Below are 10,325 nucleotides of genomic sequence, written 5' to 3' on the forward strand. Positions count from 1 at the left end.
TTATCCAACAATTTCCCTTTGCAGGAAGCTTACAATCCACTTTTGCCGACGTCAGTCCAAGACATCATTTTCTGGCCTTTTCGGCGTTGTATTGTCCGCCGATTTCACGTCCTCATTAGCTGGTATAGGGTTAACATCCGTAGTGAGACCGAGGGATGGTACGTGGCCAAGCTGCTCGATGGGACCGACGGTGGGAGTTTCGGTTCTGCTCCGGTTCCCATCAGTTAGCACAAGGAAATGGGAAACAAGGGCATTTACGGTCCCCGGTATTTCCCTGCAGGGTCCAGAGATCGCGACAGGGCTCCGCTCCGTTGGCGTAGAAAGCTGTTTTAGTGGTTCGAAGAGTGGAAAGACCTAGATGACTAGACGGAATTTCTGTTTAGGTCCTTTGCTGCGTCATTGGGGTACTGCCTTCGGATGAGCCTGCACGACAGGAAGGAGACGCTTGTATCTTCGAGATGATTTTCCGCCGCTGAGCGTTCGAATTGCCATTGAAATTGCCGTTCTCGGGCGGGCCAAAGCTGACAACCTTGGGTCATCTTCTTCCAGTATCCATACAACGATGCATTGTACCAATGCGTTAATTGTAGGCCTGGGCTCTGACAGCATTGTCCTAAGGATTCGAGTAGATGACGCCATTCCGGCTTCATCATAGACTTTTGGGCCAGTATGAAGCGAGGGTTGTATGCCAGTAAGATGAAAGAGATGACAGGCTGTGCAACCTTACTTCGTTTATCAGGGATGGTAGTCGCGGGGTGGAAGCGCATGTGAGGCCAAGGCGAATACGAGTAGCTATTCCTCAAGTGGTCAGCATTACGGCCCAAGTGGAAGAACAATATTTACGAACCTCAAGTTTGTTCATCTGTTGGCAAGGTAGCCCTACCATCAGCTCTGGCGACGATACCAACATAAAAATCCGATAGATCCATGAAGTCGAGGAGGCGGAAGCTAGCGAGCGGCCTGTGTCGACAACTGAAGACAGTTCTTCGTCAAAGAAGCGGAAACACGGATCCTCAAATATGTCAAGGCTGTATTTGTATGGACGTGCTACAATGCCTTCCACATCTGCAACGACATGATAGAGGCATTTGTGGAAGAACGAGTCGGATGGAGGCGGGAGAGATGCCGTACGTAAGAGAGGACGTTTTGTAGTAAGCGGGAAAAACAACTCCGTAGGGAAGCTGATGTGGATCTTCTGGACACCCTTTTTAGCTGGAGACTCTAGTTGCGGTCAGGATTTCGTGGTCGTGGGACTTAGGGAGGGCGCTTGTGGATACATACTCGAGCGTCAGTGGCCTGGAAAATCATCTCTCATCCCCCTAAGCTTTCTCGTCCTACTGGGAATCGCGATATGTTCGTGGCCTCCTTTGCGCACCGCATAAGGTTCTCCGCTACGTTCTTAGGAATGGCAAAGCGGCAGGTTCGACACGCCTGAAAGCTCTCCGGGCCCCCTCAGACAGTGTCAACAGACTGCCGCTGACTATTCAAATGAGCCCAAGATCGAGAATCTTGAGCCCCATGTCTCTCTCTAAGACATATTGGAACCACCTCGGCGAAGCTGCCCTTGAATCTCACCATAATCCGAGAGCTCGTGACAACAGATTGGAACCCTTGAGTCGAGAAGTAATGCCGTGGCATGAGCCTGCGAGAGGTCCTTCCCTGTTAGCCTTAGCCGTATTCGTACAGCCAGCCTGCTTCGGCCTGGTTGATAGCTGACGCCTCGGCCATGCCGTCCTCACTTTACCCACCGTCGGGACACATCGCCTTCCCCTGATTGTAATGTATTCCGCGGGCCTGGCCGCTTGAGCAGCTGCGTGGGGTCGCATCGTCGAAATAGGTAGAATATGATGAGGATTGAAGACCGTGTAGGTCGCGGCGAGGCGGTTGTAGTGGATGTGGCGGTCGGGTTGATGTCCTAGTGCGGCATGCGTCGATGTTGAGGGCCTGCATGTGTTCCTTCTGTAGTCAAGAAGATGCTGGATTTGGGTTGAGCGAGGTGCTCGGAGGTCAGTCTCGGAATTGGCATGAGGCCCTACGATGCGTGTTAGCAATAGAATTTTTGAAGACGAGGAGTAGCGCCGTCCGTGCGATGGAGCTGTGCGAAAGGTTCACGCGTGCGGGTTCACAGCTACACCATAGAATTCAAGCACGCGGAGGCGCGAGCGGATCGTTGTTGACTTGATCAGAGTATCATTATTGCAAGCTTCTGAAAAAACCAAAACTGCAAAGGGCCCGGCCCGCCCAAGTCCCTATTCCTACATCCCGTGCCATCTTGAGGTACTCATTGTGCGCGGTTGCGACGCTGTCTCTATCGGAAGCTTTGAATTAGCATATAGGCGCTTTTACAGTAGAACAGTATACTACAGGGTACCTTCTTGTGAACAATTCTGCTACTTAGAGATCGACGAACATTGTGGGTAGTCCATATTTCGCGAAGTATTCGTCTTCGTCGAGGGTTAGGGCGTCGTACAGCTGGCGAAGCACGATCGGCAAGGTTACAATGACAAGTAGGCTGAGTAGGATGAGGCTTGCGACGTCGAAGCTTGCCATGATGAGGATTGTGTATTTGAATTGTGGTGTAGTGAAGTGCGGTGCGGTTCTGTGAGGCCGCCCAAAGACAATTGTGAGATGATTGTGAGGTGAAGCGGAAGTGAAGTAGAGGTCAAGTCGATCAGCTATTGTTAGGAAGACCTGTGCAGCAGCGAGGCGGGCGTTGACGCGTCGCATCATCAGTAAACAACAAGGCAAATCACTAACAAGGCGAGTCACATCACCACCAAGGTAGATACCAAAAGCCATCATCACAGACAAGCAAGACGAAAGAGATATCAAAAGGGAAAGAAGCCTCTTCTTCGAGTACCCAGACAAGCTGAGTAGATCAATGAAAAAGATAAAAAGATTGAACAAAAATGTTCGCGTCAGCCCGAGATAGTGCAATACGAGCGACACTGTGTCCCCTGACATAGGCAAGCCCAGCGGCCAGGGAACGGTTTCCAAAGATTTCCCCCCCAAGCCCGCGCCCTCGCGCCTCAGCGTCCCACAAGCCCTGAATGCCGGCACAGCTGAGCTGCGGTGAGCTTCCGGACTAACATACCGCGGTACAGAGTGGGACGCTTGCACTCCTGCAATACTGGAAGACAGTTAGTGATGATCCGAAGAAGTGATCAAAGGATGGGGACTTACAAGTCTGGGCAAAGGAGGCTGAGTTGCAGAGGTGTCAACCGTCAAATATTTATACGAGACGACGGAGAGTCGCTTAGCTACTTACTCAGCAATTACTCATCAACGCTAAGAAAAGTAGGCAGGTCGAATACCCACGGAGTGTGGACGGGCCGAGCAAGAAGGCTTTAGGCATGTGACGCGCGCGGGGAGGGGTCGGGCAGCTGAAGAGAGCCACGCCGGGTCAATTTCGGATCACCAGCCCACCTTGGCACTCGTGCGTCGGTTTACAGGTCCACTGGGATACGGTGGGCCGCTTTGGGTGGGCTCCGATGAACCAGTGAGGTCGAGGGGACTAGAATTGTTGGATGCAGTTTCAAATTACATGAACACGCATGTAGCTCTCTTCGTCACTTTGCCATGGCATATCGTTCCTGAGCTACTGCTAGCCTACGTCGTTGGCAGTATAGCTGGTACATTGCGCTAGAAGTTATTAGATTTGGCTCTGCTGGCGTGCTTAGGGTGGCGTTGTTAGAGAGTTGAGCTCTGAAATTTCTTGAATTATGACCGTGCTTCCACTCTCAGTTTATGCAAGCACCGTGTGGAATGCATCTAATTCTGGCCCTAAGCCTGCCTTGCATTTTGCCGTGAGGACCATGGAGGCAGCGAACGGCCAAGGTTGCATTAGATGCTGTGTACAAAATGTTAAGCAAAACGTCTTTTGGAGAATAAAAAGTTCATGTTTAAAAGGTGACATAAGTCAGAAGCATGTTGATTCTTTTGCTGCCCTCACGACAGCACGGAGTAGTCGTTGTAATCTAATCTCCACCGTAGCATTGAGGAGCACGTGGTGCTTCGGCTTGCTGAACACCTGCGCATTGAACACCTTCTCATCGAATGCTTTTCCGTTAATGACCACTTTCGCCGAACCCACCGTAGAACTTGTGCCAAAATTCGCAAGGCTGCTGCTGTGCCCATCTTGTCCGCATTCTATCCGCATGGGCAGCATTGACATTCAAGTGACCACCGTCTTCTCTTTTGCGCTAACCTTGCCGGCATCCACAAGACCACCACTCTCCGGGAGGAAGGACGCGAAGCCGATCGCACCATCTTCCATTGAGACTAAATTTGGCAGAGGATCGCGGACTGATTGGTCGTATTGGTCGAAATGGTCTTCCTATTGGAGTATGGTACGCTTCGCCTACCGACTCGCAACCATGGCACCACAGGGGCGACGATCCACGGCGCCATCGCACGCCGCCGCAAAAGCTTGTTTCAACGTCGAAATTCAGACGACATTCAAGTTGAAAATCGTCCTTGTACTCGTTGATGTAGATTACGAAAGGCGAATTCCGATCACGGTGCACGCGGCGAAGTTCTGGGGTATTGCTGCACAAGTAACGTGTCTTTTTGCTGCTGGCCCCCCCATAGACGTTCTGCGAGTCTGACAGTCGCGCGCGGTGGACATTTTGGACGCCCTCGTAGGCTTCACGGGCGGCCGCGAGGGTGAGGATAGCGGCGGAGATAGGGTAAGAAGGACGAGACGAGGGTGAGTTCAAAGTGAAATGTGAGTTTTCTAGTATGGTTAATCGAAGTGGATTGGTAAATCGAGTTGAGTCGCGATACTAGAAGGTTATGAAGCACGAAAGCTGCCAGGACGCGCAAGTGTAAGTAATCAGCCCGCCTCACTAGAGGACAATAAAGTGAAGTCATCAAGTAAATGGACTGCGAAGACAATAAGTTTTTAGAGAAAAGAGAACATAAAAGATGAATCGAAGTTGAATTTGCTACCTGGGCCCCGTGGCGGGGTGCCCATGGCTTCACCCCACTCGACATCTCCCGTCCCTCCGATCAACAGGAACAAAATCGCCAAGTCGATTGCAATTCAACCTTTCGTTCGCCGGTTAGCTTGTCGACTTTCACAAACGCCTTGTAGTTCACACAGCAGCGGCAACTCGATTGTAGTTCAACCTTTCTTCTCCGGCTAGCTTATCGACCTTAACAAATGCCATGTAGTCCACGGAGCAGCGGACATCGTCGATTGCAATTCGACCATTTGTTCGCCGGTCATCTTGTCGACTTTTACAAATGCCAGGTAGCCCACACAGCAGCGGACACTGTTAGGCTCGGGCCCAGATAGGATGACAATGGTCGTAGACATGTTGAATGGAATGGGATTGGACGGGCTGTTGGAGGAAGGTCAAAGCTGCCGGAGGTGATAGGAAACTGATGGCGGGGATGAAAAAGAGAGAAAGAAGAATAAATGTGTGACGGAGAAATCGGCGCAGAGCATGCAACAGCGTTTTCCATGCCCGGTTGAATAGGTGCATAGGCGTGCACCGCAGATTGTACCGCTCAGGACCGCAACAGGTGCCGTTTACGACCGCGAGGTACCGCAGGTGGGGCCCTTTCCATGTTATTCACCACGCCGTCAGCTCTGACTTCGTCAATTTTGGCTTCTAGGGCTGCGATTTCGTCGGTCTAGAGCAGGAGGATGCACTGAAACTGGAGTGGTCGAGAGGCTGGCTCTGTGTTGTGACTCAGCACACCGACGCAACCCATCGGAGATCCTCGCACTGGTGCCTGAAACGGAGGGGGAGAGTATCGTGGGCCGTTGTTCCAAAGTTGTCTCTGACGGCGTTTTCCCTCCGAACACTGCATATCGTTTTCGGATCCCACGTCCCGGAACGCTTTTTCCAAATCCTCTGACGAAGAAGCTCATCCAGAAAGTCGTCGTGATGACTCGAGAACGTCTACCCTTGTGCATGGACCCTACAAGCTCCTAGGCTGCGATTCTGTCGGTCCGAAGAAAGACGATGCGCTCAATCTCGAAGACTTGAAAATCCAGCTGATTCTGCGGGGCGAAGAAATCCCTCGGAGTGCCATTGTACGGCACGGTAGAGGATACAGGCGCTTGAGTGTTGTCCTGACTGGGCGGGTGAGGATCGCGGTCTTGGGAATGGAGGCAGGTCTAGCCATGGGCCGGGGTAGCGTTGTGCGCATGAAGGAGGAGGATTGGTCGTCCTTCATGACCGTCCGGTAGAGAAGGGTTGTTACGGTGTCCTAGACGAACGGCACGACGAACGGCACGACGTGAGCCTCGAGCCGTTTTCTTCCCGCACGGCCACGGCGGAGGTGCCATGAACTCCAGCCGAGTGCCTTGAGCAAGGAAGTAATGCATCTGCGTCTGAGGCGGCGTGGAGGAATAAAGACGGCTGCTTGCGCCTGCTTCCTTGGTTGATCTACGAGATTATCGTCAGCTCAAAGTGATCGACTAATAGAACCAATGTCGGGCGACTTACCCTCCGGTTTCTGCATGTTGTCGAAAGTTGTGATGAGCCCGCTCTCTCGTCTAGCGTTCCCATATCCCACGACGCTTCTCCTAACCTCCTAACAATTGGGGCTCCTGAGGAAGTTGTTCGTGCTGCTTAAGAAAGCCTCTTGTTATACCTGAGTGCCGGGAAGTCTGTAGGAGCATCAGGCTCCATTAATACCACCCCATGGTACCGAAGCAGATCATTCAGATCGGGATTCTTTCGGTCTGACATCCTCCCTACGAGATCTACAAGCCGGGCAGAGAGATTCGTCACCAAGAGCGTCGTCCAGGCGGTTCTCGTTACGGAGAAACTTTTCTTCCCTAATGTTTACACTCGTTAGCCATTACAGATGTCTCCGAGTCTTGGGGGCCCTGTGCCGCCATGGAGCAGAATAGTACTTACGGATATTGGAGAACGGAGAACAGCAGGCCCCACCATCTTAAGAAAGAAATGCTGCCCATCGCTCTCTCATCCATAACGCTTAGAACACACGTTCATGTGAAGTTCGGGCAGACAGTGCAGAGAGAGTGCCATCCATGCCAATGGCGAAGCTTCAAGCAAAGGGATCTTTAGGAAAGTCATGACACATGTGCCGTCGTTCCTTCGACTCCTTCACCCACACTTCCTTCCGAGCCCTTCCTCTCATCTCCCATTCCCACGTCTTGTAACGCCTCCTCTAGTCCCCTCTGACGGATAGACTTTTTGTCGGAAAGGTGTCCATGCCGCTTCAGAATGCGTCCTGGTGAGCCTGCGCGTTCGCGAGTCCAGTGAGAGCAATGACTTCCGCTGAGTTGAGGCCTAGCTCGCATTTGGTTGCCTGGATTTGGCGGGTCGCGTCCATGCCGTTCATTTGTGGCATGGAGATGTCCTGCAGCCTAGGTCGGATTTTCGAGCCTTCGTAATGAGAGCACTTATGGATACCGGAGGACATCGGCCCTCACTATTGTGGGATTGGTGATGGTGCCAGGTGAAGTGAGGTAGTAAAGGTTGGATGGTGGTGGATGGAGGATGGAGAAGGTTGGGAAGGAAGCGGGGGCGATGATAGCAGGCCAAACGTCACCGGCAGGATTTGGCAGGCGACTGCATTCCCACCTCAAGCGGTCATCCCCGACGACCACTCCTGCATCATCTTCACTGCTACCTCGAAGGCATTCCTCTTTGCTCTCACTGCCCTCAGACAGCTATGCAATCCCTTCTTGCCACCCGGATGCCCGTTCTGGCCACCCCAGCAGCCCGGTGTTACCCATCTACCTCTGCGATCTAGACCAGGTCCCTGACTTCAAGCAAATGTATATATCCTGCCCCGCCTTGCGCCTCTACCGCAGAAGGAATCGCAGCTAACTGCGATGCTCTTTGAATAGGTAGAGTACTTGAGTAGGTTATTGTATATGAGGGTGTTATTGTATGGCCCGTGCGATTAGTAAGCAGGAACATCAAATCACTCCGAGATGCGTATTTACGCTGGAAACAACCCACATAACCACGTTCAAATAACAAATCCAACATGCCCAGAATTCGCTGTGGGCCTAGCAAAGGCGAGAGAATACAGCAAGCTATTAACTCGTACAGAAATCATCACCATCCAAGCGCTACAGCTACCGCAAATGCGTATGCCATCCACCCACAAACCATCCTTGATCGGCTCTCTGGCAAGCGCACAACCTCACGGCTATCACACCAAAAAGATCAGAAATTAACCCTAGCTTCGGAGGCAGCAGTTGAGCGCTATTGCACAATACTAATTAAGAATAGCTTTCCATTAAAGAAGGTTCAGATTTATTAAATTGCGCTTACAGTGTACAAGAGACAGCTGCATAAAGATAGTAAAGATAATTCTAATGCTATACTGGGTGTTAGATGGGTGGATTAGTACTTAAAACGCCATCTAAACTTCCAAATTTAATACGCCCGCTATCTGGAAATAGATAGATCTACAGCTAATAATAATACTATAGCATATAAAAGGTTCTTTAATAAGTTAGAGAATACTCTTATAAAATATAATATTAAAGAATTGGACCTCTAGAATATAGATAAGACGGGCTATTAAATAGGCTACGTATATAATTATAAGAAAGTAACACTCTATAGCAGCTAAAAGTATTCTTTTTTATTACCTGGTAATAGAGAATAGGTTACAGAAATAGGTGCTATATCTGCTGGCGGTATTTCTATTTCCTCTTACTTTATCTTTAAGGGGAAAGTAATAACTAAGAATATAGGTATAGAAGCTTTTAATTCTGTTCTAGATTTAGAGATTAGAGTTTCTATTAATAGTTAGAGTAATTAGTAATATACTGCTGCGTGGATTAACTATTTTAATATATAGACTTAATAAGAGGATTATTAGAAGGATATCTATAAAAATAGAAAATCCGCAGGAGAATAATATAGTTACCGGCTTCTTTTAATAGATAGCTATATTTCTTACCTTTTTCTGGAATTTATTACTAAATATAAAGAGGCCAGGATTATCCTATTCTATTTGCCACCCTATACTACTTATAATATCCAACCGCTAGATTATTATCTTTTTTCTATCTTAAAGAAACAATATTTAGATAAGATTAATAAGTATATTAGCCTTTAGCGACGTGGTATTAACTGTATAGTGTTCCTAGAGCTCTATAGACAGATTTATAATAATATATACACCTTATAATATATTAAAATAAGCTTCTTAGCAGCAGGAATATAGCCTCTTAATGCCCAAAAAATTCTATAGAAATTAAAGAAGCCTAATTAATCTAAGCGCTATACAACTTAGTAAATTTAGATTGGAATGCTAGCTCTCCTTTTATCGCTAATATATCTAAAAACTCCGTTAACATAAGATAATATATCACGTTACCGAACATTAATTTCTTATGCCTCAGCTATGCAGGCCACACGTGATGCAGCTACTAGCAAGCTATACGCTATAATTAATTCTCTATAAGCAGAACTACAGCTTGTTAATAATCGAAATTGCGAGCTTGAAACAGCTACAGCTACACAAAAATATAAGCAATTGAAAAAGAACTTAGTGCTTATAAAATCACACTATATTTCCACAACTAAAATCCGGAGAATTCTTAATACCCAGGCTGTTGCTGCAGCTAAGAAACAACACGCTAAGGAGCTTCGAGAGGCCGCCAAGTTACTTAAGAAGGAAGCTAAAATAGATAAAGATGAGAATAAGTAGAAGAGGAAGGAAGCCGTCGCCAAGCGTGTCGAATTGCGTGTGTATAAGCTAGCCAAGGAGAAAGAATATAAAGCTATACAACGTCAACGTAAATAAGTGCAAAAGAAGTACGATAACGCTATTATAGCCGACAGCCAGAACGGCAGCTAAATTACGAAAAACGCTGTTAAGAAGCTTTATAAGGCTTTGTTAATTGCTTTAAGTGCTAATGCAATTGCTAAGATAGCCGTTGATGAAGCTATATCAGCATGGCAGCATGCCTGCGTGCATGTGGCCTCCCTACAGAACTCAACACAGAACTCAACACAGAATGCAGGGGCTGATGAGATGGAAATTGATCAATTCGATGAACAATTCGATGAACAATTTGATGAGGAATTTGATGAGGAAATGGATGAGGAAATTGATGAGGATGGGGAAATGGATGGGAATCGCGTGCTGGAGAGTGTTGAGGAGGGCTACTATTAAGTGAACAAAGTGATATTATAGGTGAACGAGTTGGAACAAGTCTTAACACCATGTTACAGCTTGTATAGATAGATGTTGTATCAATTTCTAGCTTCAAAACGATACAGATGTTGTTACGTGTTGATTTGCATGAGAAATCGCTGCAAAACGGCAATCTCCGTCACTTTTGATGTTCCTGCTTACTAATCGCACGGGCC

At 48.4% G+C, this 10,325-nt stretch overlaps 4 protein-coding genes across 4 annotated transcripts; 2 read left to right on the forward strand and 2 right to left on the reverse strand.

The window, feature by feature from the left end:
- Positions 1-1,915: 1,915 nt before the first annotated feature.
- On the reverse strand, positions 1,916-2,550 carry BDZ99DRAFT_514154 (uncharacterized protein; the record flags this gene model as incomplete). Its single annotated transcript, XM_033724828.1, has 3 exons — positions 1,916-2,032; positions 2,260-2,308; positions 2,411-2,550. The coding sequence occupies 3 exons, from the start codon at positions 2,548-2,550 to the stop codon at positions 1,916-1,918; spliced, it is 306 nt and encodes a 101-aa protein (XP_033584895.1).
- Positions 2,551-7,203: 4,653 nt separating this feature from the next.
- BDZ99DRAFT_373420 (uncharacterized protein) lies at positions 7,204-7,407 on the reverse strand (the record flags this gene model as incomplete). Its single annotated transcript, XM_033714871.1, has 1 exon — positions 7,204-7,407. One exon carries the CDS (start codon positions 7,405-7,407, stop codon positions 7,204-7,206), a length of 204 nt encoding a protein of 67 aa, XP_033584896.1.
- A 1,461-nt stretch (positions 7,408-8,868) lies between these two features.
- Positions 8,869-9,033, forward strand: BDZ99DRAFT_355730 (uncharacterized protein; the record flags this gene model as incomplete). Its single annotated transcript, XM_033714608.1, has 1 exon — positions 8,869-9,033. A coding segment is annotated over one exon (165 nt), but the record flags the coding sequence as incomplete, so codon positions are not given.
- A 310-nt stretch (positions 9,034-9,343) lies between these two features.
- Positions 9,344-10,214, forward strand: BDZ99DRAFT_457537 (uncharacterized protein; the record flags this gene model as incomplete). The annotated part of the gene is made up of 3 exons (XM_033718701.1): positions 9,344-9,367; positions 9,496-9,656; positions 9,864-10,214. 3 exons carry the CDS (start codon positions 9,344-9,346, stop codon positions 10,126-10,128), a joined length of 450 nt encoding a protein of 149 aa, XP_033584898.1. The 3' UTR covers positions 10,129-10,214.
- Positions 10,215-10,325: the final 111 nt, after the last annotated feature.

This window comes from Mytilinidion resinicola (assembly GCF_010093595.1).
Source record: "Mytilinidion resinicola strain CBS 304.34 unplaced genomic scaffold BDZ99scaffold_1, whole genome shotgun sequence".
NCBI classification, from domain to species: domain Eukaryota; kingdom Fungi; phylum Ascomycota; class Dothideomycetes; order Mytilinidiales; family Mytilinidiaceae; genus Mytilinidion; species Mytilinidion resinicola.